The sequence below is a fragment of the Formica exsecta genome, unplaced genomic scaffold (assembly GCF_003651465.1).
Source record: "Formica exsecta isolate Colony F162 unplaced genomic scaffold, ASM365146v1 scaffold247, whole genome shotgun sequence".
NCBI lineage: Eukaryota > Metazoa > Arthropoda > Insecta > Hymenoptera > Formicidae > Formica > Formica exsecta.
The window spans coordinates 1,581,462-1,608,551 of record NW_021849743.1 but is presented as its reverse complement, the minus strand read 5'-3'; the positions used below and the strand labels follow the sequence as shown (position 1 = coordinate 1,608,551).

Genomic DNA, 27,090 nt, shown 5'->3' with positions numbered 1-27,090 from the left:
TGTATATATTTATTACATACCGTAAAGTGGCACGTGTGTTATGTAGGTAAATACACACACACACACACACATACAACACAGACACAGCCATGCAGGGCGAGATCGTACGAATCGATTGTGAATACAGTCTACGTATGCGCACGCAAGTGCATTCATGTGTGTACGTATGTACGTATATATGTATATAGACAGAGGATATGTGGGTGTAATCAAAGAGAAATTGTACTCTTTGTAATATCTGTATATGAACGAAATGGCCAAAGTGTGTTTAAGAGCGTGCATTGTTAGTTATTCTGAGTTAAAAATATATTAAGTTATAGAATGTTTGACTATAAACCAGTATGTTGAAAATAACAGTATTTATTGAACAGAAACTTCTTTTAGTTTTTATTACGTTCGAGATATTGCCAAATTGATTTAGAAATAATATTTATTTTGTTACATAGATAAATATTATGCTACCAACAATTATATTTCAAGTGATCTCGCGACTTTAATAATCTTTTTAATGGAAAATGCAATTTGTCAGGAAAATCTAATATGCATACAGACTAACTGACAGTAGGTAATATAGAGTCTGATTGAAAACATACAACAAAGGTCTCGGTGATCTGTACGGCAACATATAATAAAGGAAAGACAGAGATGGCGTCAGATGTTTGTAACTTTGATCTAAAGATTTAGGAATATTGGAACGAGAGACTGAAGAGGTGTGAGATTTAGAGATACAAATTACTTAGATTTTCATTTAGTTTCAAAGACGTCCCTGGCAATATATGTTAGCGATTCAATCATTATCTTGATTTTATTTTATCGGCTAGCCAAATAAAATGCAACATTTACGTTCGTGCTTTATTTTTATCTTGATAATGTATTTAGGGGAGATATTACAATCGCGTAACTTCGGAGTTATTGATAGCCCGTAGTTTTCCATCGGAATGACTAGACCGTCGATGTCTAACTTGCGCGTGGGTTGGCGGGATGTATCCCGCCGCGTCGTCGCCGCGTTTGTGCTTATCTAACTGAATGAAGCGCGAGCTAGATCCGCCGGCGCCGCCACCGCTATCCAGGCATTCGCAGCTCAAACTGGCCTGATCGAGATCGCCCTGGTATGGTCCCGGCGCGATCAATAAACTTTCCGTTGACTTGGTCGGCTGAAAGTGTCGACTCGTGATTGTCGAACTCGTGGCTGTCGAATACACGGTACTGCCGCTGGTACCACTAGACTTCCGCTGCACGATGCCGATCGGCGTCTTTGATCTGCTGCCACCGCTATGCGACCCTTTACCGGGACGTTCCGCACTATGGGTCTTGATAGTCACGGTGTCCAAGTAACCATAACCGAAGCCATAGCCCCCGAAAGCTTTGGTGGTCAGATTGTCCCAGGACTTGGGCTTAGCGTATTGAAGGCACGGCGGTGGTCGCTGGTGCACGCTCGGATCCCAGTATAGGGTGTCGGTGCTGAGACTGGTGGAGCAGGAGGCGACGCTGTCGGCTGTTGTCGAGACGTCACTACTAGTAATGGAATGAAGACTGTGACCGGACGTGCGGGGGCAATTGTGAGCGTTAGGCTGCTGTTGTTGTTGTTGGTCTCGTTGTCCTTGAACGTGATGATGCTGTATGCTAGCCTGCTGCTGCTGCTGTTGTTGCTGCTGCTGCTGCTGTTGCTGCTGATGAAGAGCTTGCTCGTTGCGGGCGCGTCGTTGTTTCTCGCGACGCCGACGACTAGGTACGCAATTTGGATCACAGCAGGGACTGGCAAGATCGTAAGCATCTAGACTACCGCTATCGGACTGCTCTCGGCGACGATTCGCGCTGGAGATACAAGCGACGCAGAGATTGTTTTGAGGAACCGAATGCAACGACGGTCCTTCGACAGCAACGGATGATTGCTGCTGACAGGTCTGTTTATGAGATTTGCTCTTCGCGGGTGTACCCGTCATACCGTTAGCCTGGTGATAACTGTGACGCGAAGAGCTTACGGCCATCGCAGATTCGCTCGACATCTTAGACAGGAAGTGATGATGATCGCTACGAGAACGAGGCGGTCCGACTGTCACGAGACAAGCGGCGCTACGTGGTATGAGATAGGGTCGTCCATCCGCAAACTAAAAGATATATTTGTGTTAAAGTTGTTTAAATTGCAAATATAGAGATGCGCTTGTAATTTTAGAAAGTTTAGGTGCTCTATAGCGCTGATTTTCTCTTTTTTTAAATTTCTATTCTCAAAATGTAAATAACAGTTACCACATTATAGAGTAGAAGGTGTTCGGTAGAGGTTGCTGGCCGGCAGCACTGAATGGTAGAAGAATTGAAACTAGAAGAGGGCGACGGCTGATTAGGGTTAGTGCCGGCGATGCTGTTAGGCGTTCTCTTGCGCGCTGGCAGTGAATGGGTCTTCCATCGGCCCATTAGAATAGACCGTTCTCTCTCGCACAGTCTCTCCAATTCACCCAGACGAGACTGGAGGGCGCGTTGCAACTCGATGTAACGCATATGTAATTCCACCTAAAATATCATGTATATTTTCAACGACTGATGTAGCAAAATTTGCACGCATTGCTATTAGAGTAGAAGAAAAAATTACGTTAATATTCGATTAAAATTTCAAGATCGTAAAAATGTCATAAATATATAAGAGAATCAAATCTCATTTTACCTTTCTAACGCAGTCTTCGAAGGACACCACCATCCGCATTCTGGTATCACAGTTCTTGATAAAATTCACAAGAGTCTTGTGATCGGCTCTGTCCATCTCGTGACCGTTTATAGACAGTATTACGTCACCCTCTCGCATACCAGCTTTGAACGCTGGTCCATCGTATTCCACATAGTCCACGTACGTAACCATTTCTATCTCCTGCTCCCTCTTATAATGTATTCCGTAGCTCTATTGAATTAGTCGAGATTAAATTACTAGTGATTGAAATAGCCAACATACTCGTAAATAAAACATGTTTAACTTGTTCATTACAATCTTTAAGTTTTGTGAATTTTAATAGAATGAGCATAATAGCGTTGCGTAATAGCATTAGAGAGATTGAGATATCACGTTTATTGTATATGATGCGGTAATATATACATATATAAGTGTATTACCTGTAATGTGAAACCGTACGTGCCATTCTTCTTCTCAACGATAATCGTCCGTCGACGTCTATCTTCATCAGCGCGTACGGCTCTCTCGGATTTGCTTCTTTCAAGGACAGCCTGAGGAAAAAAAAATGCTTATCGCTGGATCGTAACATTAACTGAAGCTACTTTATGCGGCCATACAATATTGTATTTGATAAAGAGAAAAAAAAGGAAGATATCTGTTTTACACGATTTCCGATTTAAAAAAAACGGCAAAACGGAAGAATTTGCAGATAACAATTTAAAAATCAGAAATAAATATTCGCGTGATGGAATAATTCCTCAACGCGAATAACGCAGGGTGAGAGAGAAGCGGCTGGAGAGAGTAATTACACATTCGACGACGCCGCTCCATTCCTCCTCGTCGCTGTTGTCAATACCGGTCGTCCGCCGCTGCCCGCCGGTGCTGTTGGTGTTCTGCGGCGAGCTATTCATGATCGTGCACGGAGGACTTTCGTGGCCAGGAGTCGATTGTTGTCGCCGGGGTGCTGTCAACACCTCGGTCAGGTGTTTTTACGAGTTTGGCGAGGGGTTAACGCGCGTCCCCCGACGCCGCACGACGCCGTGGCGGCACGTCTCTGTCGCGAAGCCGTCCGGTCAGACTGTCTCCCAACTGTTGTTCATCGCGCAGACGCGACAATATCGGCCTAGCACCCCGCGGCGGTGATAGATAAGGGGTTGGCGGGGATGAGAGCGGCGGCAACCCGGTGTCGTCGACCCGGGCTTCCCTTCCTCTCGTGGTCGCATCCCCCTGGCATCACGCCATCACGACGCTTTCCCCGCGACGCCGGACAGGAATAAACGGAGATCTAAATACGCAGGAGCGCGCGCGGATGCTGGTCGAGAATCGAGACAACGGTCACAGGATCGATAGCCATTCGCTCGAATATGTCTTTAGCCTGTTGATCTCTGAAAAAAAAAACATTCCGCAAGCAATTCCTATTCATTTCAAGCGTCTGACGTTTGTTCGGACACAGCTACATGTTCGTTCTTCCTTGACGATGCAGCCACACTTCCTGACAATAGCTTCCTTGCTTCTGTCTCGTACTTGTCGCGTACTGCGATAACACGGTAAACACTTGACCCTCTCGATATCCTCCGTCCGTTCCTTTCGCTGACGTTCATCGGGACAACAGATTTTCGCAGCCTCTCCGCTGCCGTCACCGTTCTTTTTCGAAGGACACGCACACTTCATCCGTTCTCTGTCCGAAGCGGAAGTGATCCTCTTGCATTGAAATACAGGACCGTCGTCAACGCTCTTGAAGAGATAAGGTTTCCTATTGTGGGGAATTTGAAATTGCGTGACGATCTTCCTGCCGAAGCACGAGACACGAATGAAAACCGTGACCTTGCCCACGCATTGTCCTGTGGCCGTGGTAATTTTAAAAGTATTCTTGAGCATTCTGCAGGCGCTGCCGATCTGGAAGATCTGTTGGCTCAATACCGCGTTTATAAGATCGTGAGCTTGAATCTGATGAGTGCCTATATGTCAAAAAAGGTATCTCTATAACGTTCGGGTGAAAGTATGATATGATTACAAGATTAAAATATCTAACAATAATATTGAACAGAGAAATAAGAGTAAAAGTAAAAATTATAAGAACCGATTAACATCACGTCCGGCAAGACTCCTGGCGGCAATTCCTTGTAAACGGACATTGTTATGGGAAAACTGTACAATGGTTTCTGCAAAACAACGTTTGTAAGAGCGAATAGACAGGATTTGCCCTTATTAAAGACTTGCGGTCCATCTTCGATACAGGCGCAGGCTTCCGTTGGTGATTCTTGATAAATATTGAGAGGGGGCAGATTCAGTATCTATGTGTGATAATTGTTATAGTAATATCAACAAGTTAATAAACAGGAATCGAGAGATTTAAACATAGAAACTTTTTTTTTATACTTGAAACGAGATGCATGTTCTGGCCGGCAAGATCTCTTCGTGTATCGCCCGTATTGCGGGAATATTGACTTTCTCCACTAAAAACTCCATCAAGAATAGCTGTTCCCCTTTCATTACGTTTTCCATCTTATATATTTATATATAGTTTAAAAAAATATTCAGGTTAATGTCTTGTCATATTTATCAACTTTATCAATCTATTTATTTTATCTGTTTTGTCTCTAGAGAATGAAATAAAAATTAATAATTTTTATCATAAATCACATTCTATATTTTTATTTTATATTATTTCTTGCTTATATTACTTTAATCAATTTAGATTGTTATAAATAATAAAAAAATTTTTACATTGACAATTATGTACATACAAACTTATCGATTGAAACGATATCTTATTATATAGGATGATTCATTTATCGTTAGCTACATGTATATATGTAATATGTTTTATATAGATAGTAAAAATTCTCACTATGTTTTTCATCACTCAGCTTCTTTCACGAATCATTCAGTTATGGAGTACTTATCTTTTGATATCGATCTTTTGATTTCGAATGCTCGAATTATTTAATAAGATATATTTATACTATAAGATATATTTATACTATATTATCACAGCATGATTATTGCGGCAGAGAAATTATTGATGATCCAGGAATGTGCAACATCGTAAAACAGCTAATTTGGTCTGGAAAAATCACATTACATCTGATTGCTAAAAAACTCTCCCTGCGATGTTGCAAATTCTTGGATCACCAATAATATATATATATTAGTGAATAGTGCGCTGCAACGGTAAGCGAATGAACTATTCTATTTTAAATAATAGTTAATTTTGTAATATTTTATAATAAGTTGCAGACTCGGTTTCTGCTGCCAATTTGTCATCAGATTCTGAGCAGGCTCTGCTCGATTTTTGGCACCAATTTGACGATTTAATCCATAATAGCAATTTTTATACCAAATTTGTAGCCTTTTTACTGACAACAGTTGATAACAAACACTTGACATGATCTGCTTTCGACAAACTTAACTATCTGAGACATTTTAGAAAGATATTACGAGTAATATTTATTTTATATTATTTAACAATGCGAAATTTATAGTATAAGAAACTTAAAAATGCAATTAAATTTAAATTTATATTTATGTGACAAATACAGTGTTATATCAGAAGTTGTGTGATCACAAACGACAATAAGAAAAATATCACCGCGAAATAAATCCTTTCAAATAAATACAGAATTTATCAGAATTCGATTCTCGATCTTGACGCGCATTCATGATTATTTATTCTTCTTTTTCTTTTTTTTATCCTTTGGTGTCTCTTCTTCGGATCTCTCCGTCTGCATATCTCTAGTCTCGTATCTGATCGGGGGCCTTCTTTCCGATCCTTTCGGGGTTTTCATCTCCAACTGTATATCAGACTTCTCGCCGACGCCAACGAGGCCTTTCTTGCCGATCCTTAGGACAAAAATGTCATGGTCAGGATCGGACGATTCGCCTGGCTCCGAAGCAACTGTTACTGTAGGTTTGATCCCACCGATGTCGCCGTTGTCAAAGAGACCAGATACTTTGAGAACCACTGGTTTGCCGCAAGGCTGAGTCAGACCGCAATTAGATTGGAGAAGACTTTTTGACGACTGAAAGTGAGATCCGAGATTCTTAGATGGTTGATCGAAAAGTTACACCTTTTTTTTTAACACGTACCGTATCTTTTTTTCTTGCCATCCCGGCGTCTCCTTTGTCCCTCTCTTCGACAGCCGCCAGTTTCCCACACGGCACACAAGGATACCTTTCCGGTTCGCAAACGGGACAAGTTGTCGGAAGATCCTCGCTAGAATCCTCGAAGAGATCAATCGTGCGAGAATCCATTTTGCGACATTTGTACGATAAAACTTGATCAAGCTCTCCAGAGCCAAAGATAAACGTCGAGGAATCCTGCGCGATCGGTCCGTCAAATTCCGTAACAATCGTCTGCCCGAAGCCGGATATTCTCACAAAGATGTCCAGATTGCTCGATAAGTTCTCATTGTGAATCAACGGTATTTGACCGTCAAATACCTTGGATGTCGTGACACCCTTTCTCCAGCACTGCAGCATCTCTAGTCTCAAAGCTGCGTACTGACCGGACAAATCTAGCTCGCCGACGCCAACCAGGATGTCCGGCTTGATGCTGTCCGGCATCTTTTTCTTCGCGGTGATCTTTAGAATCATTTTTACGGTGCGATCTGTCACCGCCTCGTGATCGATGGCGAACAGCACCGACTTTCCGGCGTTGAAGACCTCGACGTCGTTAGCGACGCCCGCCTGCGGTTGAAAGAGAAGATCCACCGGAGTCACGGTCAGATCATCCTCGTCTACAAAATCGAGAAATCCAAAATGAACGCTCGTTGGCACGAAGAACATCTTATTCAATTTGGCCAGGCGGTCGCCCGACGCCTGCTTCACGAACAGCTCCAACAAGAACAGGTAGTGTTCCCTGCACTCTTCCGGAGGAGCTTCTTCGCGGCTGCCGTACAACGGCAATTTTGTGCGTTTAGCTGACATGATTGCGATGAAATTTTTTTCCCGATAGATGATTCTACATGATCGGAGTTATTCTTGCTGCACGTGATAGATTATTGATTGACTGTGACAGATACGACGAATTTTTCATTAATTCGCAAATTAATTTACATGATCGGATTTATTCTTGCTGCACGTGATAGATTATTGATTGACTGTGACACATACGACGAATTTTTGATTAATTGGCAAATTAAGTTAATTAATCAGTCTGAAAAAAATCAGATAACTCCATACAAGTACGGAAGTTTTTACTTTGGAGATATTTTTAACACGTCAAGGAGATTTTAAATTTAAAAATTCATTATCGAGAGGTTATCAGCAACTGCTGAGACAGCTTTGCCTAATCATATATAGATCGTGCGCAATGTTACTGTTTTATTTGTCAAAGTTCAAGTTTCAAGTCTATTCGTTCAAGTCAAATGTGATCGATAAAAGAATGAAAGAGAGAAACAACGTAACAAGTTGAGCGACATATACATACATCGTTCTACTTAATAATTTATTATTGCACAGGTATAAAATAATGCGATATGTAGAACGGAACAATATATGACCTTAAGATGATGCAACGCGTCAGTAGAATTAAAAGTAGAGATATTAAAGTCACGTTTACATTCTTAAAGCTCGAGTTTATTAATGAGATAATTTAATCAATAGCATCATGAAATATCTTGTCAGAATAGTATCGATATTTCTTTCGTTATTCTTTCGAACGTGAAAATTATTAAGCTGAAAGAAATTTTTTAACTGCAAAAAACAAAAATATGACAACTCCAAAAAAAAAAAAAAAGGATTCAAAAAGAATCTAATAAAATCGAAATAATTCTAGCGTTAATGTTTATGAATGCCTCTTGAAAAAATGGAATCCCCGCATTCTTAATTTCTTATAAATCCTCTCAAATTATACGATTTCCAAACTCTCAGATATTGCAATATGCAAACAAGTTATTTTCCTACTCATTTGTAAGCGATAAGACTGTTTTCTTTTTCCATTGAAAATGTGAAACGCGCGCAATAAAATGATACTGCAACTTGTACACGGCCTTCTAGATGCGGCAGCGAAAATAGTATCATGTGGTCGCTCTTTATCGTCGTAAAATGTTCCGGATATTTAATTTCAGATAGTTGACATTTTCACGCGAAACCGCCGGTTTATGAATTATTTGGCCGTCTTCATCATGCGATCACGGTGGTCTCTCGCCTTTTACGTGACCCTCGACCCACGCCAATTATTTATACGATCAAATGTTCGATTGGATGAAATTGCGATCCCGCCATCGCTCCGCTAAATGAGGACCAATTAATACTTCAGACGACTATTAAATTCAGTAGAAGTGCATAGTTAGACAAGATGTTTATCCCTTGACCTCAAAACTGTAACGAAAACATTTCGTGGTCCCACACAAGAGTTCCCTAGCAAATTAGGTTCAATAAAAGAAAGTATTCTTCATTGAATAAAAAAATTTTTCGAAATAATATCATCAATATCGAGTACAAACTCGAGAATGCATTGTTTGAAAATAAAAAATTAGCAAGATGTAACGAAGCTATCGTGAGAAAACTTCTCGCACATTCTCGATAGACGCCTGTATATAATAGTGTTATAACACACATCGATTACACCTCACGCGAGACGCGATAGCGGGAATCGCGTGCCCACGTGCTCGTTCCTCGATGCGTTGCGCACGCGATTAATGAATAACGCATGGCACGCGTGAACTGACGTAGCTGCGTCGTAGTCGTGACATCGGCTCGCCGAATTTCATCATCTACCGCGTCTTACGGTGTAGGCCAGGCTTATTGTTAGACACGCGTGTGCATGCGGTCACCATTTCTGGCTCCTCGCTTTAGCGGGTCACGCGATATTCGAATTTAGGTGAGCATGAAAGTTCATCTCCTAGAGTTCAACAATTTTTCAACAAGTTTCTCGGAATATATACAGCGAGAGACTTTATTCCTTCCGACATCGAGAGCGAAGTACGAGGTGTCTATAAAAAAAAAAAATCTAAAAATAGAACGCTATAACGCGCGAGAGATTCTCGTCGATTTCGCGATATCTCGGGCTCTCGCGAACTCACTCTCGGGTCGTATCTTGAAATTCTAATATTTCTACAGTTTTGTCGATATTTATCCGGAATTTACGTCGTCCGCGATGGCATTGGAAAGAAGGGGCGATCGGCGGAAAGCTGCCGCGACTCGAACGACGACCTCTGCCGCAAAACCTCGGAATACCCGCGGGGTGGCGACGGGGATCCGGGGACGGCGGCAACGGCGGTAAAGGCGCGGTGACGAAGACGGGCAACGGCAGTCGGCGGCGGTCCTTTGAACGGTTCGTTCGTTGGTGCGTAACAACGGCGTGCTCCGAAATTCGCGCTGATCGTCGAATAAACCTGTGCATGAGGGAATGAGGTAATCACTAGGACGGTCTTGAATTCTTGAGCGCTCGCAACATATAGAGGGGCTAGCAAACAACGGTGACTCGACAAAGTGAGTAGTATTCCTGATCGATTGTTAACCCGGCCCTCGTGGCTGACAAGATCGTAAGAACTCGTTCGCGTTTCTCACGGATTTTCCCGCGCCCTGATGGTATTTCGGTACCATCAGTCACGCGCACGAGAATGAAAAATTCGTGCAAAGGTAGAGTCGCAAAACAAAAAGACGAGTCACGGAAAAGAAAATAGAAAACGATTGCGTGATTCGAGGCATGAAAGAGCTATAAATGTAAACAAGTAGAAAAGTCACGAAAATTAATAATTGTTGCGCGGATATTGATTTCCTAAATATTTTTCTTTAAATAAGAAATTTAATTTTTAATTTAATTTAGGAAATCTTTCTTTAAATAAGAAAAATATTTCCCACTTTTCGCGCTATCCTTTATTTTTATCATAGACAGTTGCGGATTCTGCAATGAATGGCAAATCATATGGTGATTTCGGAATAATCACTCGTCAAAGCGACCACGTGTAGGCGCGACTTGTATGGCCACGGCGTCTTTTTATCGCACACAATTATATTCGCATGATGTAACTGCTTGCCGATATTTCGGACGAGCACCGATAGAGCCGCTGTGCCAGAATTTTTTCCGCAATAGCGTTATCACTCCGAAAGTTTATATAATAATTAAGGAGGAACAGGTGTAACTTGATGAACCGGACGCGCGTAAAGAGGAAAAAGACAGTTGTATGCAGCGTACAGCTGCATATATATGTACAATACGTTTTTCAGCAATTGTCACATAGAAGTATACGAAGAAGACTCGCATTTACCTTCGTTCTTAATTGAAACGTAAACCGAACTGTTTAGATTCCTCGAGTGATATCTTGCAGTTGTCAGTAATGCGTTAACACATTCTTCGACATGTGAAATAGTATACCGGCGACCAACTATTCTCGATGTCCTGTACCGATTCAAAAGTATGTTGAAAAAAAAAAAAAAAAAACTGCTAACTCGACTGCGACATTTTGCAATTTCGCAGAACTCGACATATCGTTTTCGTGCTGCAGAGAGCTAGATACTTCCATGTCGCGTTGAATTTTTCACTTGTACTTTTTGAACGTTTGGCATTTAAGTATCTTAGAAATGTCATGAAATCGGCATCTTCGAGGGACCGTTGGATATATTTAGCTATCCCCCAGGTCTTTGGTATATATCATGTCATCTAGATCTTCTTACATATCTTATATGCTTTCCTCGTATATATCTTGTCATCCTATATTTTAAGATGAAATTAAAGCATACACGCAAAAAACCATTTTTTATTTTAATTTTACGTACATAAAGAATATAAATATAAACTGGCAATTTAAGTATAGCTAATCCGTTATAAGAAACGCACGTGTTAGTCGTTACTTGTAAGTATCTTCGTTTCTGAGCAATAATCGATTACACATAGTTTCGATACTGACTTATTGTACGTTTTGCTGGCAGATAGCCAAATTCCTAGTATAATTCGTTTCCGCGTTTAGCCTCATAATTTGCGCTTATCGTCCTTGCATATCCGGCGTACAGTAAAATCGAAAGGCATACTCGTCGAAACTTTAAACGGAGACTTGTGATAAGATAGATAGATAGTTGCCACGTCAACTTGCGTTCAGTGAACGGATTATTTGCAAATTGACGTTTTCTCGCGAAATTATGAACCGGCTCTTTATTTTAGTATCGCATGCGTTATCCGTTTCATTTTTAGTTATCGTGTATGGATTATATTTAATGCACTCAGGAAAAAATCGTTTTTATGCAGCAATTATACTAAATATGTTTGAATAGTTTTTTTATCTTGATTCTCAGTCATTCAAAATATATAAAGTGTGTTTTATTTCAACTATGTACGTTTTTTTCATTTAAAAGCGTTGTTTCATTAACATTATTTTAGTATTATTTTAAATGTTTATAATTACACACACATATGTATGCGTGAGCGCCACGTTACGCAATACTGTCATAATTTTAAATTAAAATATAATATATATTTTTTTATATATGCTATATATATATATATACATAATATTTTAATAAAAAATAATCAGTATTGTACGACGTGGCGCTCACGTGTTAAGCATACGGACACCAAGCGAGAAACGTGACCTTAGATTTTTTGCGGTTTTGCATAACGGCGTCATATTCCTTGCGACCGAACGATGAACATACGTAGACAGTTCTCACTCATAACTCGAAAATGCTCTATCTTCTCTATTCGCTAAAATTAATTTTAGCGAAATTAATTTTACCCCAAGACTTGGCAAAGACAGATTAATCTCTGACATGAGTAGAAAAACGTGATTCGGGGAAAAACTGATTACAAATTAAAAACTGGCCAATTTTTACTATGTTGTATTTATTGGACAGTAACTGTTTAACGCGCGTTGAGTAAAAAATTCTGAGATAAAGTTCTATTTGATGGCAAGCTATTATAATCGGCGCATAGATAATTTTATTTTTTAATAGCTAACACTGTATTAAAAAAACATTTCCTAGAAAAAGAATGACCAGAAACTAATCAGGCCAAACGGATGGACTGATCAATTAGCGTCAGCTTTAATAACACAGTATCGGTTATGTAAAAAAAACAAATAATTTTTTAATAGCTGGCGCTGTGTTAAAAAAAGCATTTTTTAATTTTTCTTTGTTCAGAAAATGTTCTTAACGCAACACTAGCTATTAAAAATTTATTTCTTTTTAATTTTTGGCTATTTTTTTTATCTAGCAAATGGATTTTTTTAAGGCAACGCGTGCGCGTTGGCTATTAACAAATAAAATTATCTATGTACTGTGATTAGTATCTAACGATATAAATAAAATTTTATCCACACAATATTTTTTTAACTAAATGATAACTAGTTTATACTCAGACAAAACTCACATAATTCTAGTTATTATTTTCTGGTCAATAATTAGTCAAGAGAATTGGATAAGACAAACTGATATTGATAAAATGATAAATGATAGCCAGTCTACGTTCAGCCAACACTCGTAATATTCTGGTTGTTATTTTGTAATCAAGAATTAGTCAAAAATAAATTAAGTCAAATAGATTAATATGTAGTTGGTTTACGTTCGCGTTTAAAATTAATAACATCTTGGTTGTTATTTTTTAGATACTTTCTGCGAAAAAGATAAGATCAGTTTTGATCGTAGGTGCAGGATTAATCATAATTATTAGGAAATTAAGCTAGAGTTTAATGACCGATCTAATTAGCACGAGAATCAATTACTGACACGCGTTAATTGATCGAATTTATTATGGCGACTTGGTCAGTTATCTGATTATACTTGTAACTCGTTTATCGAGCTCTGCTTCGTGAGATCACCCGAAAATGATGAAGTCTCTATCGATATCACTTCAGTATAATTACAAACAGTCGGTGCCCGATATCTGATCAATCTCTATGACAGCGCGTATAATAAGATCAAGGATCGCAAACCTTGTCCTACAACTTGAAGCTTTCTATTTTGCTTATATCGTGAGAGACTAAGAATCTGTCGATTTCTCCGTACACATTGATCTACAATTATTTCACATTTGATTATCTCACGCCAATTTAAGTGCTATTTTATGTAACAGCATATTAGTCGTCAATGTATAATGGACAGTAACAATCAGTGAAAATATGTCAAAATCAATTATAGTAGATATTCGGTAATCGCACATAGATGATGGGCGTGTTCGCTCGATCTCAAAATAGTATTAAAGCAAAGATTGATTTGACTTGCATGTCAATTATTACATTTCCGATTTCCGTGGACAAAGTCAATTTGTTCGGCCGATTTTTTTTGCCTCGTCGGGACTTTTAAAATAAAATATTTGGCGAGATAACGGCGATGATCAATATTGATCATATGTATCAATATAACGATATATATGTATCGTTCATTCGTATCGTATCATTATTTTTATTCTTAAACCTGTTAGACTTTATCTGACAATTGGAAAATTGCTATCGCAAATAACAACCAACACTCGCGTATCATTAACGCTATCATCGCTGATCGAATTTAAATTACAACGCGAACTAGCGAGCATCTCGCAGAAATATGCAATTTTAGAAATACATCATCAGCTTAAACATTGAACACTTGAACAGTTAACACAGGAAATTTACATTTATTATGGATTATCTGCATATTTCTTTTAAATGTTATATTACATTCTGTTATCTAATCATATTCTTGATAACCTTGCACATTTTAATTACTAAAATAACGAAAAGACAGATATAAAGAAGTATAATAATTAAAAATAATAAATAGAAATATAATAAAATGTACTTATAATTCGATTTTCACTTTCTAATAGCATTTTCAAGCAACATCTATGATTTACGAAAAAACTTTTTTACTAATGTAAAAAGAACATTTATAATTCTGATTTGTTTAATCACGTTTTCAGTAAGTTTCAATATTATGCTATATAAATTTTAACCGATCATTTTGTGATTTTTATTGTGAAATTCTTAGAATTGTGAACGAGAGAAATTTGAGAGAGGTTCTTTCTTCTTATCTCGACCTTAACGTTTATCATATGTGTAGACAAGCTGTAATTTGACTCTTCACAGGATACTATTGCTCAAAAAATACCACGTAGAAAAAATATGGAAAGAAGTTCTATCCTGAAAACTCTGACTGACTCCTTGGTCGCGTCTATTTAATTTTTACGCGGCTTTTCTTGTTTTAATTTAACAATTAAAGTAATGGATTACCGCGCTTATCTAAAATCACACAAGTGCGTGATTGTTCACTTTGTCCGAGTTCGTGAACCCGGAAGTAACAGAAGATACAAACGTTCTTTTGTGTACATACGCTACATGCATAATGCAATACATGCATAATGTAATCTTGTCGAGTACGATTGAATTGTGACGATGCGCGTATAAATGATGCTACGCCTCTAGGTGTAATCTGATTGTCACAAGTGTCATAGAGAAGCAGACAGAAATTGGCGGCGCCAAGAGCAGAACATATTGCGCAACATAAAGATTTCCTCAAACCGCATTAATAAAAACATTATTTTTCAAATGTACATAATACAGTGTATGTCGACGTGGTCAAACTGCATTAATGTATTTTTATGTTGTGGTCAAGATTGCATAAGGATATTACTTAAACAAAGTTGTTACATTAATAAGGATTCTAATGTGTTTATAACAACAACACTGTCGATCGTAGACTTGATTATATCGTTTTATATTCGTTATTCCTCTTGCTTTTGCATCATTAAAGAAACATGAGAAACTGAAAATTATCCTTCAGAAGATATGAATTTAATACGAATCTCCGCCTTTTGTACACATATGGAGAGGAATTCTGTTTATCATATTGTATTATCAAGACCACACATTATCAGAACATAAATTATAAGCGAAAAAAATGTTATATATAAGGATTCCCTTGTCATAAGTTCCCCTTGCTTTCATAAACTTTCGTTTTTATAGTACGATAATAACATGATAAAAAAGATCTCATTTAATTTATGTATATATGTTTTTCAGGTAATAGCAACGCAGATAACATATCTACTAGCGTCAGCCACAATGGTAAGTTTCAATTCAACATATATGACTTATCCGTTGTTTGTGCGTGCTTAATTATTTATTCAAATCTATCTGCGTCATAATTATCTTACGCCATTCGTTCGCGCTCTTGTCCTCATGAATAAAGTATGGTTCTCAATTATATTTCATTGTGTTTTTGACGTAGACTGAAAACGACAAAGCGCCGACGGAGTTGGAGACCTTCCTGCCTCAGGATGGATCCAATCTCAAGGATGGCGTCCTATCTGCCAAGTAAGATATCGATTGATTTCGCTTGAGAAGTGAAATCCATTTTATATGATTAATCGAGCGTATAAATATATAGATGACGGATTGTTAGGAATTATGTGTATGTATCTGTATTTCAGATATAAAGTACAAGTTGCCTCGCGCGACGTTGAAGCCGCGCTGGCTGATAAGAAGAGTTTCGATCCTTTTGCAGAACGCAAAGTTGAAAATCCGACGACGTAAGGAACAATATTTTTTTTTTTTTTAATCGCATAGCACTGATTGTCTTTCTCACGTCGTGCTTTTAAATATTTTGTATTTTAATATGTAGGGTAAGTTTTTTTGCCCGCATATTCGAAGAATAATAAAACATCATATAATAATTGCAAGCAGATTAAATAAAAAAGAGCGATCGTATATTAATGATGTAGGTAAAAATAGAAAATATTAATCTCGTTTTTCTCGCGACATAAATCCCTTTTCAGATATATCGAATGTACTTAATTAAGAAATGTGTTAGATATACAAGTCTATTATTAACTTTTGCCTATTATTTCAATCTGATATATAATTTAAACATCGTTTATTATTTATTCACACATCCGCATTATAATTATCTTACATGACTTGTCTATATTACTGCCGTCATAAAGCATATTGCGGTTCGTATTATTTCATCTCTTTAATTTGAGTAATACAGTTACACTAACAGATTTACATTGCAACATAATTAAAACGTGATACGAGAAGCACTTGTAATTCCACCTTAGAGCGATAACTTTTTTAATGTTGATCATTGATGCTGAGAGAAATTATGCAATTGATCTGTCTAACCGATAAATGATACTTCCAGGGATTGCGACACATTGACGCACTTATTGAAGGCCTCCCTTGGCAGTGGCATCTTGGCTATGCCTATAGCTTTCAAAAGTGCCGGATTGCTCTTGGGTATATTTGCCACGATACTTGTCGCGTTCGTGTGCACGCACTGCGCATATATTCTGGTGAGTTTCCGACAGATAAATAAAAATTTGTTTATATATTGTGACATTATCACGGCTCAAGAGATAGCCTAGTTTCTCGAATGTAACAATATATAAATTTGATTACACGAATTGAATAATATCTATCATATCTTTCTTTTCCAGGTCAAATGTGCGCACCTGCTTTACCACAAAACTCGAAAAACAGAAATGGGATTCGCTGAGGTGGCCGAGGTGGCTTTCGATAATGGCCCTCAATGGGCGAGAAAGTTCGCGAAACCTTCCAAGTATTAGCTTTGTTTTTCGAATGTATGATTAATTTCTAAAACAAATACATTAAAGTTGAATTTCTCTCTTTCTCGTTTATAGGTATCTCATTCAAATCAGTCTGTTCGTCACATACTTCGGCACCTGCAGCGTGTACGCGGTAATCGTGGCCGCCAACTTTAAACAAATTATCGAACATTATCAAGACAGTGATGCTGGCGAATATAGCATCCGGTTGATCACCGCCTATTTGCTGATACCGATGATTCTACTCAGTTGGGTACCCGACTTGAAGTACCTGGCACCGGTTTCGATGGTAGCAAACATCTTTATGGGGACAGGACTGGGAATAACGTTCTACTATCTCGTCTGGGATTTGCCGCCGTTATCTTCGGTACCTCTGATAGGGTCGATCGAGACCTTCCCGCAATTTTTCAGCATTACTATCTTCGCCATGGAAGCGATCGGTGTGGTAATGCCTCTCGAGAATAGCATGAAAACGCCACAGCACTTTGTGGGAATCTGCGGAGTTCTCAACAAGGGGATGTCTGGAGTTACGCTTGTATACATTTTCCTTGGATTTCTTGGATACGTCAAATATCAGGACGAGACGCTAGGTAGCATTACCCTTAATCTACCGACAGAAGAAATGTAAGACATCAAGTTGATTAAGAATTAAGTTTACGCATCTATACATGTCAGCTGATTCTCTATATTTTTGTGGTCAACTTTTTCAGAGCGGCGCAAGTGGTGAAGATTTTGATCGCTCTGGCTGTGTTCTGCACTTTCGGTCTGCAGTTTTACGTGTGCCTCGATATTGGGTGGAACTTTATAAAACATCGTTTCGAGAAGAAACCACTTTTAGCTAATTATATCATGAGGACGGTGCTGGTATGCGGTGCAGGTATGCATTCAGAGACATCTTATTTTTCGAATTTTTTGAAATGTTATAAATTGATGATATAATAAGGGGTAATCGTTGCGCAGTTCTACTCGCCATAGCAGTGCCGACCATCGAACCGTTTATCGGATTAATCGGTGCATTTTGTTTCTCCATTTTGGGCCTCCTCATTCCGGTATTCATCGAGACTGTAACTTACTGGGATGTCGGCTTCGGGCCAGGAAATTGGGTAGCTTTAAAGAATGTAATTATATGCGTGATAGGTATAATGGCACTAATATTTGGGTCGCGCAGTGCCATAATGGACATTGTGAAATTGTATGCTTGATGGAAATAATATTTTCCATTTTTTATTTAGTGCAAATGATTTAGCGATAGGTTATACAATGAATTTTTCTATCATATGTTAGATCTGCTCCCTCCACACGCCTAACGATATTTTAGAATAAATCAGATATAAATCAAACATTACGCTCGCGGGCGGGTGTCAGTGAATTTTTAAACAGGAATAATGGATTTGAACTGTGTAATTAGCTCAAATTTTCTCTTAGAATCTTAAGATTTTCCAACAAAATATAGAAAATTTTTATTCATCTAAAATAATATTCGACTGTATGCTATAAGTCAGAAATGATAAGCAAATGTAGATTTAGGAATAATGGCAGTATTCACTTAGGAGAAAATCCGCTGCAAAGCATGAATGAATTATTGCGATCGAATGATATGCGAGTAAGGAACGCAAAGTTTCTTTAGAAAATAATTTGTATATTATCGAAATAATGTCTATTATATACTATTTAATTCCACGATATAGAACAGAAGTTTTGATATTGTGCATTTATACAAAATTGTAATTAAAGAAATCTAATTGTAATTTTTCAGCAAATTATCTACATAATCTTGCCTTGCAGAAAGATATTTTGATAAAAAACGCCCACACGTATTTTTACTAAATTTGACAAAATTTACAATATATATATAACGCTATATCTTAACTGGTATATATTTTAATGTTTACTATTATATTAGTAAAAAGAAATATTTTTACAAAATAAATAATTGAATCAAGGATTTAAAAACGCATTCCGAGAAAAAATAACAGATTCTGTGTGAAATGAATGCATGCCACCTGCATTATAGAAGAAACGTTGCTCAAGCATAGTCAGGCAGTCTTCCAACATTGCATTTAAAATAAACATTAAAATATGCTTTTGAGAACCAAGTATACACGTGTACACAGAATATATATATATTGCTTCGACTCTTATTATGAGCAGACAAATTTTTATATAAATAAAATTTTTACCATTTATAACAGAATTTTGTAACACATGGCATTGGTTAAAGTTATGAAATAAAAATAATTTTACATTTTGTAAAAAGGATACTGCCCTTCAATTTATATTTTTAATTTTTTATCTTATATGCAGCATTACTGTTGCCATAATGTAATTGCATTTTATTTTTTATAAAATCACGTAAGATTAAAAAAAAAATCAATTTGATTGCGAATAAAACTGTTTTAATTCTTTTTGTTAACAAAACGTACTTATCATATAAATAGATTATTAGCAAACAATGCTGTTTTACATCCTATAATTATAATAAAACCTTATGATAGAGAGAGATCAGAAATTAGAGTAACTTCAATAATTTATATAACTTACATGTGTGTGTGTGTGTGTGTGAATTTGATATATCAAAATACTTCCAAAAATAGATGTAAAGATTTATTAATGTTAAATAAGTTACTTCTCTAGTGGCGCATAGTTAAGTAACTTTTCAATTAGGTCTACATGCCCAAGCAGCATCCTGCGACAACAATATCTTTTAAGACCAAGCGCATCCAAGGCATCTCTGAAATACACAAATCATCTCTATCAAATTATCTGATTTTCTCATCTTGTGAGATTTAATACAGATATCACTTTTAGAGTAAAGTAGACGACTGTTAGAACAACATGCAACGTAATGACAAAATTAACAATCCAATTTCAACAATTTCGAGGTTAGAAATCAAAATTTCAGACATAGAAACGTTACCCTTCCGTGTATTCTGCCTGAAGAAGTCCAAGATATGCCTCCCATTTATTGCCAATTACTTTTCCGCACGTAAAACAGCGTACAGGGATGATCATTGTGTCTAATTAATTTTTTTTCTCGTATAGTTTATCAGTACCTCACACCATGTGTTGTGTCCAAACGCTAATGCGGCATGCGGCTAATGCACAAATCTAGAAAGTGCGAGAAACATTAGTTGCTAGCGTCGCTGCTAGAGACGCCACTGCTTCGCAAGCAACTTCAGAGTAAAATAACTTATTGTGAAAATATTTCTTAACATTTTTGACCAATGCTTTTCACTTTTTACAATATCGTATATGCATATTAAATACAAATAAGATTTTGCCTTCTAAAGATTATATATTTTCAGACATAAAAAGAGAATATAATTCATTTTAGATCATAGAATTAATTTTTCATATAAATAAGATCGAAAATACATTTCGATTGCCTATCGTATCGAGATCTTATCGAAATCAAAATGTTTAAAAAAAATGGATATTTATCAAGCGACGCAGTAGCGTCGCTACGTCAAGTACATAAAAATATAGCTAAAAATATATATTCAGGAATGTCATTTCTCGTTTCGTCAATTATCGAGAAGAAAACCACGCATGTTGAAATATCCTTTCCCACGTAGAAAATATAATACGTTGTACGCATACAAATAGCCTCAGATATTCAATACGCAGCATATGTGCTCAATACGCATCATATGTTCGACTTTATTTTTTTTTTTTTTTTTTTTCCTAGCTAGAAATTGCATTTTTATCGAGGGTGAGGTATCTTTACCTCGTCGAGTATTTTCTAAAAGAAAGCTTGGTCATGGCAAGAGATTCGAATGAACGTAGTCGCAATAGACGGCCGCCATTCTTCTACGGTAGAGGAGACAGGCTACCGCGGGACCGCGGGACAGCTGCGATCGAAGGGACCGCGATGGCTGGCGGGAGCGCGCGCTTTCGCGAGGAGGGGAGGGGGAGGGGGAGGAAAAGGCCACGATCTGGATAGCGGTGACGATACACTCACACATAGGGAGAGGAAGAAGCCCGAGCCGAGGAAGGGGGAGAAAACGGGGAGAGAGAGCCTGCACCGTAAACACGCACGCACGTAGGTACATACATACGGCGGCATCAGGCGGAGCAAACGGAGCGGGTTGTGTGCGCTTTCACTTTTATCGTCCGTTCAATGGAAGCGATGCTGTGCAATGCTGTGACACTGTGGTCGGCCACGCTCTATCGCACGGAATCTTTACTGTAAGAATTACGCGGGCCCCCCCCCCCCCCCTCTCAACCATCCGTCTGTCCGTCCGTCACCCGACTACGGTGGCGAGCCGCGGAATTTCCGCGCCGTTGCGTCGCTTAATAAGCGACGCACAGCACAGCCGCGACACGACAGCGGTGACAACGAATGGGTTATGTCGGCGATTCAAGTATTCAAGGTATACTCGCGCGTTTACTGGCTACGTATCGGCAATCGTACGGCGTCTGTTTTTCGCGTTTAACCCCGCTACCGGGCGTGCGTTCGCGAAGCCGAGCCGAACCGAGTGCATTGTTCGTCGCGCGCTCTCCCCGTCGGCCTCTTGTCATAATCAGCTGCCATTATACTAGGCTCTTTGGCGCTCTCTTGTCTTTTCTTTATTTTCCTTCACCATGCCAGCCCTCTCATCCGAGCTGCCGTCGCGCTCGTTCACGTTTCTTTATTTTCATTTGCTCTACCTGAGCACTTCGCGTTTGCGACTATTATTCTCTTGATCTCTTTTTCTGTAATGTTGTGACCCTGAGAAGAAAGCATGGAATAACCATAGGTTTGCTTTATGTACAATTAATTTTTGATCAAGGTATACGTTGTTTAGAGTGTGATATACGTGGTTTTGCAGCTGATGAATCTTTTATTCTAAAACAGAAATCAGTCTTGTCAGACTGGGTATATATCTGTGCTATATGGTATTGAATTTACGTAAAACTTAAAAAAGATATTGTACCTAGGTCAGTAATAGACTTATTAAATGTACATTAAAAAGCTTACTTATATTTCTTTATTTTGCCTTATATGGTTCTGTGAGTATTCTTATTTATGTTTAAAGATATGTTACAAGAAGATGGAATTCTGATTTATGCTTGCAAGACAAGAAGAAGAAAATTTCAAAATAAGGCATTTTGTATAAAAGTCAACGCGAGAAAAAAGTGTGTGGTGAATTTAATTAAGGACAATACAAAGAGTAAGGGTGAAAGAGAATAAGAACGAAATTAGTAAATGCAGTGGCTGAGGAAACGATGGATCCATCAATATTTGTTACATATACTCCCCAAACAAATGGAGTTCCATTGGAATCCAAGCTTGCTACCTACATGGTAAACGATTATTTTTGCATTAATGGTAACATGAGAGCATTTTAAATAATTCTTCTTTATGTGATTTCTTTTTTTTCATCAACAGAATCGTCCAAGTCCTGGCGTAACATTGAGCACAAACACAGTGACTAAGCACTTGTCCAATCTTTCTTTGGATTCGCAAAAGAAGGTAACTGCCAGTCCTGAATTTGTGCCAGGGAGAGGCCTTGCAGGCAGCAATAGCAGCTCACCGAATCTCTTCAACAACTCTTACACCCATTCGCAAGAGAATGTAGGTGGCACTACATATTTTTATTTTGGAAATGCAACCAGCGATCATGCTATTGTAGCAGAAGATGGCACTGAAGCTGTAAGCATAAAGTTTTTTATTTGTCATAAATAACGAGATGGGAATAACATTTATAAAATTCTTGCACTGTATTTATATGTTAGATCGGACATATAGCAGGAGGGCAGATTGGCTATGTTTATCCAGGTACACCTTCGCATCTGCAACCTGTGAAACCCACGAAACCACCTTCATCTAATAATTCCTCTGCCCCCTCCACACCACCCCCTCAAGCTGCTCCCAGCTTTTTTGTCAGCGAGAGCCTGCGGCTGGATATCCTGCAGAAGAATGCGCTGACATTGGCACAGCCCGATGTGGTACGATTTCCTGACTTGCCCAATGAGGTTGACAATTATCACGAGTTATGTCCCTTAGAGCCGATGCATAAACCCGCCTCGACGGTTCTTGGATATCAAACTTCTACATACAAGGCCACCAGTATCAAGACTGGCACGCGATACTGTTTACGTCGTGTGCACGGTGAGTTTAAATTTCGCTGTTATTCTTTAGGGCCCTACTTCTTCCGCCAGTTTGGCTCTTAACACAATTGGACTTGATGCTCGTAGATTTCCGACTTGCCAACACAAAGTGTATGGTACTGGTCGACATGTGGAAGCGGCTGTCACATACGAATCTAGTTCAGCTAAGAGAAGTCTTCACTACCAAAGCGTTCGGTGATCATTGTCAGTATTTAAGAAACGCACTCATGCCTTTGATCTTTTGCGCAATCTCACAGATTTAGTTTTTTTAGCCATGGTTTTCGTATACGATTATCATCCCGCTTCGGAGACGTTGCTGAATAAGCATTTCGCCTCGACCGAACTTAATGGTTATACAGACCCGTTCTCGTCGGATCCAAATGCGCCACGGCCTTATAGTCACACCAAGAACACTATTCTAAGGCAGCAGCATAGTAGTATGCTACCAGAAAGCGTTATTTGGAGCTATATCATTCAACTCACTGCCGCATTTCGCGTTATTCATGCTGCTGGTTAGTATACATATTATTATATTGTTCTTGCCAACTTTTTTCTTTTTCTTAAAGGGCGGTATAATTGTGTTCTATTACAAAATCTATCAAGTCCGACTTTATTTTATCCATAAATCTTTAAATCTTTATTTTCCACTCAATTTATTTAATTAGCTTCAAACTGCATTAGTCTGATTTGCGCGCTTTACAGGCTTGGCATATAGATGCTTAGATCCCACTAAGGTACTACTTACATCACGGACGCGACTTCGTTTAAGTTGCGTCGCCATTCCAGACGTGGTCACTTTAGATGGGAACGCCGCGAATCCACTCACTCTCATCCCGCATTATCAGCAAGAGGATTTAGTAGCTCTCGGCAAGCTAGTCTTAGCGCTGGCATGTCGGAGTCTTATCGCCGTCCACCGCGACAATATGTCTGCCTCCATCGAGCTGATCACACGTTCCTACTCTACTGACCTTCGAAATCTTATTCTGTATGTTTGTGAATTCTTCAATCAGTAGTAATAGCATTGTTTTTGATAAAAAAAAGCTTCCGGTAATATTTATAAATAGACAAAGTGAAAAGAGTCTTTAGCATATTTCATAAATCTATAAACTAGCTTTAATATTTATTATGATCAGAAAAAAAACAATTTATTTTGATGTATAATATAAGAAAAAGATTCTTGCTTCTGACATCAATCAGCCTTAACAGTGTAATGTAACTATAATTTTTAGATACTTGCTGTCAAGTCAACCTCGTAAAAGCGTCACGGATCTCATGCCAATGATTGGTGCGCGATTTTACACACAGCTGGATGCTGCCCAGTTACGATTGGACGTTTTAGAAAACGAACTTGCCAAGGAATTAGAGAATGGACGATTATTTAAGTTGCTGGTCAAACTGGCAACTATTAACGAGAGGCCAGAACTTAATATGGAACCCACATGGGCAGAAACGGGCGATCGCTACATGCTCAAATTGTTTAGGGACTATGTATTTCATCAAGTAACAGCCGATGGTAGGCCCTGGTTGGATCTAGCACACGTCGTAGCTTGTTTAAACAAGCTCGATTCCGGCTCGCAGGACAAGGTAAAAATTTCTAATAATTTTTCAACAAATGTATATAAAAATAATCATAAAATATGTATTATTACAGATATGTCTCATGTCTCGAGATGAGCAGAGTGTTCTGGTGGTAAGTTACGCGGAGCTACGGCAATGCCTGGAAACGTCATTTGGAGAACTGGTACAATCTACAAAAGATGCTGTTTAAGAGAGCGTCCTCGATAGCGCATACTCCGAACCATAAATGTGATATCATCACTTAGCGGTACTATCATTTTACTCTTTATCGAGTTACTGGAGAGTGAGAACTGTCGAATTGTGCTTGGTGATATAAAAAATAACGCGCAACTCAGTTTTGTATACATGATTTTGCTCGTCGAATCAATTAAATATGACCGCATTAAATGCGTTGCATTTAGGATGTAAGACGTTAAATTTTCGGGTTTGTAAGTGTTAAGGATCTATAGATCCTTAAATTATTTTGGGTTTTTTTTTTTGGATTTTCCAGTTTGGATCTTGGAGTCTTTAGACTTTGGAATTCTCATATATTATAGACTCGCATTGAATCGCTTGAATTTCAGAATCCTCAGATTTTGCAATTCTTGGATTTTTGAGTCTGAATTCCTGTATCTACTGAGTCTTGGATCTCTCTTTGGAGTTTTGATCTCTTAAAAGTTTAAAGTGTGAGTTCGTAGGAGGGACGAGGGGGGGAGGGGAGATATCATGTGATTTTGCGAATCAGTTAAGGTTTGGATTCGCTCTATAAAGCCCATTACGGTACTATACATAAAAAAAAAATTGTACACACACAACAATGCAGTATATTCTTAAGGGATCTTCTTAAGACAACACCTAAACACTCGGTGTCTAGGATAGAGACCTTAGTTTCTAGGATACAGCATTAATGGTAAGCATTAATTTTGAAATAAATGTTTATTTTTGAAAGCAATCCTAAATAATGCATTGTCATTATTTCTCGCCTATCACCAAAAAATGAATTTTCCTGTATCCTTTTTTAAAAGTGTAAACTTTTTTATAATGTTATATATAAGTATATACATGTAATTACACATAATTACAATGGAAAAAAACTGTGTCATGATATCTATTTCTTTTATATACCATAAATTTGAAAAGTTCAAGAATTTAATTTTTAACAAGAGGCGTGCGCGAATATGCCTCTGTAAAGACTTTAATTTTATTTTGAAACAGCCTATATAATTCTCTCTCTTTCCATGGTTCTGGTTCTATTTCTATTTATCCAGTCTCGCCTTTCTCTTTCCTAGGAGGGATGATCACCATGGTGACGACGGCGAAGAAGGGGAAGATTGGCAGACGGAGCGGGGAGGATATGCGTGGCGCCTGAGGGATGCCGCGACCGATCCCGGGGAGGGGGATGACTCCGGTCGGCGGCGGCAGTGCCAGTGGCGGCAGCAACACGTAGCAGCAGTCGACGGCAACGCAACGCTGAGGAGAGGCACACAGAACGTCCTTTCTTCGTACGACGCGCCGATCACGCAGTCGCATCATCATCACGGAACGTATCCTACCCTACGCAGCATCTTGAGTGTATCCACGACTACGTGTTGCCGCGCAACTACGGAACTAGCCGGAAGTGCGCCTGGAAGCTGATCGAGCTTGGCCCGCTGTTTGGCATCCCCGTGGCAGGTGAGTCTCTCGCGAGGGCGAAAGGGAGAGAGAGGAAGAGAACCAGAATGCCGACGCCGACTCCGACGCCGCCGCCCGGCGCTGCTGATCGATTTTCCGCGAACGAGCAAGCGAGCGAACGGAACGGAGCGGAGACCCGCCCCTGAATCTCTCTCTTCCGACGTGATGTGGAGAGTTTTTTGCGCTTCGCTGCTGGTCCAGCGCTTTCCCGCAGTGCGCGAGACCGCTCCGGGACCACACAACTAAAAGCAGCTTTTCCACCGTGCGCGCTCGTCTGCGACGCAACGACGATCGATGCTTCTTCCGTTCGCGCCCCCCGCGCTCTCTCGCTCTTTATCATCCTCTATCCGACCCTTCACGCTCTTTGCTGTCTTTAGGGTTCAATCTGGAATAGAAGCGTGCATCATCTTCTTCCTAAATCTCTAAGAATCTTTTACACGCGGTTTTCTAAGAATTCTGTATAATTAAAAAAACTTTAAAAGTAGATAGAAATGTGCAAAGAAGTTTGCACGAAAAGACTGATAAGAAAAAAGAACTGATGAGTTGTTGTTTTATTCTATGCGGAGGTACCGATTTGATTGTAAAGGGCAACTGAAAAACTTGATGGGAAACTGTTGTATATATGTGT

At 38.8% G+C, this 27,090-nt stretch overlaps 6 protein-coding genes across 14 annotated transcripts; 2 read left to right on the top strand and 4 right to left on the bottom strand.

Moving 5' to 3' along the window:
- Position 1: 1 nt before the first annotated feature.
- Positions 2-3,746, bottom strand: LOC115236282. Its single transcript, XM_029808633.1, has 5 exons — positions 3,469-3,746; positions 3,100-3,210; positions 2,660-2,890; positions 2,248-2,508; positions 2-2,108 (listed from the first exon to the last, which is right to left on the bottom strand). The coding sequence occupies exons 1-5, from the start codon at positions 3,568-3,570 to the stop codon at positions 888-890; spliced, it is 1,926 nt and encodes a 641-aa protein (XP_029664493.1). The 5' UTR covers positions 3,571-3,746; the 3' UTR covers positions 2-887.
- A 148-nt stretch (positions 3,747-3,894) lies between these two features.
- On the bottom strand, positions 3,895-5,226 carry LOC115236285 (microtubule-associated protein 10-like). Its single transcript, XM_029808638.1, has 3 exons — positions 5,039-5,226; positions 4,740-4,953; positions 3,895-4,617 (listed from the first exon to the last, which is right to left on the bottom strand). Exons 1-3 carry the CDS (start codon positions 5,162-5,164, stop codon positions 4,079-4,081), a joined length of 879 nt encoding a protein of 292 aa, XP_029664498.1. The 5' UTR covers positions 5,165-5,226; the 3' UTR covers positions 3,895-4,078.
- A 913-nt stretch (positions 5,227-6,139) lies between these two features.
- LOC115236348 lies at positions 6,140-8,322 on the bottom strand. Its single transcript, XM_029808733.1, has 2 exons — positions 6,749-8,322; positions 6,140-6,681 (listed from the first exon to the last, which is right to left on the bottom strand). The coding sequence occupies exons 1-2, from the start codon at positions 7,586-7,588 to the stop codon at positions 6,325-6,327; spliced, it is 1,197 nt and encodes a 398-aa protein (XP_029664593.1). The 5' UTR covers positions 7,589-8,322; the 3' UTR covers positions 6,140-6,324.
- Positions 8,323-9,892: 1,570 nt separating this feature from the next.
- On the top strand, positions 9,893-19,390 carry LOC115236272 (proton-coupled amino acid transporter-like protein pathetic). Its single transcript, XM_029808619.1, has 9 exons — positions 9,893-10,096; positions 15,595-15,639; positions 15,803-15,888; positions 16,005-16,103; positions 16,718-16,868; positions 17,013-17,134; positions 17,217-17,765; positions 17,852-18,018; positions 18,102-19,390. The coding sequence occupies exons 2-9, from the start codon at positions 15,637-15,639 to the stop codon at positions 18,341-18,343; spliced, it is 1,419 nt and encodes a 472-aa protein (XP_029664479.1). The 5' UTR covers positions 9,893-10,096; positions 15,595-15,636; the 3' UTR covers positions 18,344-19,390.
- On the bottom strand, positions 18,770-21,352 carry LOC115236277 (DNA-directed RNA polymerases I, II, and III subunit RPABC5). 5 transcript variants are annotated; one of them, XR_003884158.1, is made up of 4 exons: positions 21,196-21,331; positions 20,059-20,249; positions 19,683-19,872; positions 18,770-19,608 (listed from the first exon to the last, which is right to left on the bottom strand). XR_003884158.1 is itself a non-coding variant. In XM_029808626.1 (3 exons), exons 2-3 carry the CDS (start codon positions 20,151-20,153, stop codon positions 19,764-19,766), a joined length of 204 nt encoding a protein of 67 aa, XP_029664486.1. In that variant the 5' UTR covers positions 20,154-20,249; positions 21,246-21,352; the 3' UTR covers positions 19,516-19,763. The 5 variants fall into 5 exon arrangements, 3 of the variants coding, with proteins under 3 accessions (XP_029664486.1, XP_029664485.1, XP_029664484.1); XR_003884159.1 differs by lacking the exon at positions 21,196-21,331 and adding an exon at positions 20,869-20,883 and having other exon boundaries at positions 19,516-19,872; XM_029808626.1 differs by having other exon boundaries at positions 19,516-19,872; positions 21,246-21,352.
- LOC115236271 (PAN2-PAN3 deadenylation complex subunit PAN3-like) lies at positions 21,018-25,750 on the top strand. 5 transcript variants are annotated; one of them, XM_029808616.1, is made up of 10 exons: positions 21,526-21,880; positions 21,953-22,061; positions 22,160-22,427; positions 22,513-22,776; positions 22,860-23,235; positions 23,322-23,438; positions 23,507-23,746; positions 23,937-24,219; positions 24,464-24,818; positions 24,886-25,750. In XM_029808616.1, the coding sequence occupies exons 3-10, from the start codon at positions 22,350-22,352 to the stop codon at positions 25,000-25,002; spliced, it is 1,830 nt and encodes a 609-aa protein (XP_029664476.1). In that variant the 5' UTR covers positions 21,526-21,880; positions 21,953-22,061; positions 22,160-22,349; the 3' UTR covers positions 25,003-25,750. The 5 variants fall into 5 exon arrangements, with proteins under 5 accessions (XP_029664477.1, XP_029664478.1, XP_029664475.1 ...); XM_029808617.1 differs by lacking the exons at positions 21,526-21,880; positions 21,953-22,061 and adding an exon at positions 21,018-21,183; XM_029808618.1 differs by lacking the exons at positions 21,526-21,880; positions 21,953-22,061 and adding an exon at positions 21,018-21,187.
- The last annotated feature ends 1,340 nt before the right edge of the window (positions 25,751-27,090 follow it).

Bases quoted from the DNA above. Each gene is read 5' to 3' on its own strand.
- LOC115236282 (XM_029808633.1), bottom strand. From the start codon at position 3,570: ATGAATAGCTCGCCGCAGAACACCAACAGCACCGGCGGGCAGCGGCGG. The intron at 2,509-2,659 runs GTAAAATGAGAT...ATGATATTTTAG, and splicing joins TCGAAGACTGCGTTAGAAAG to GTGGAATTACATATGCGTTA. The intron at 2,109-2,247 runs GTAACTGTTATT...TATATCTTTTAG, and splicing joins ACCTTCTACTCTATAATGTG to TTTGCGGATGGACGACCCTA.
- LOC115236272 (XM_029808619.1), top strand. The intron at 16,104-16,717 runs GTAAGGAACAAT...TGATACTTCCAG, and splicing joins AAAGTTGAAAATCCGACGAC to GGATTGCGACACATTGACGC. The intron at 17,766-17,851 runs GTAAGACATCAA...CAACTTTTTCAG, and splicing joins AATCTACCGACAGAAGAAAT to AGCGGCGCAAGTGGTGAAGA.
- LOC115236348 (XM_029808733.1), bottom strand. From the start codon at position 7,588: ATGTCAGCTAAACGCACAAAATTGCCGTTGTACGGCAGCCGCGAAGAA. The intron at 6,682-6,748 runs GTACGTGTTAAA...TCTCACTTTCAG, and splicing joins TGGCAAGAAAAAAAGATACG to TCGTCAAAAAGTCTTCTCCA.
- LOC115236285 (XM_029808638.1), bottom strand. From the start codon at position 5,164: ATGGAAAACGTAATGAAAGGGGAACAGCTATTCTTGATGGAGTTTTTA. The intron at 4,954-5,038 runs GTATAAAAAAAA...TATCACACATAG, and splicing joins GAACATGCATCTCGTTTCAA to ATACTGAATCTGCCCCCTCT. The intron at 4,618-4,739 runs GTTCTTATAATT...TTTGACATATAG, and splicing joins GCCGGACGTGATGTTAATCG to GCACTCATCAGATTCAAGCT.
- LOC115236271 (XM_029808617.1), top strand. From the start codon at position 22,350: ATGGATCCATCAATATTTGTTACATATACTCCCCAAACAAATGGAGTT. The intron at 22,428-22,512 runs GTAAACGATTAT...TTTCATCAACAG, and splicing joins CCAAGCTTGCTACCTACATG to AATCGTCCAAGTCCTGGCGT. The intron at 24,819-24,885 runs GTAAAAATTTCT...GTATTATTACAG, and splicing joins ATTCCGGCTCGCAGGACAAG to ATATGTCTCATGTCTCGAGA.
- LOC115236277 (XM_029808626.1), bottom strand. From the start codon at position 20,153: ATGATCATCCCTGTACGCTGTTTTACGTGCGGAAAAGTAATTGGCAAT. The intron at 19,873-20,058 runs GTAACGTTTCTA...TGTGTATTTCAG, and splicing joins CAGGCAGAATACACGGAAGG to AGATGCCTTGGATGCGCTTG.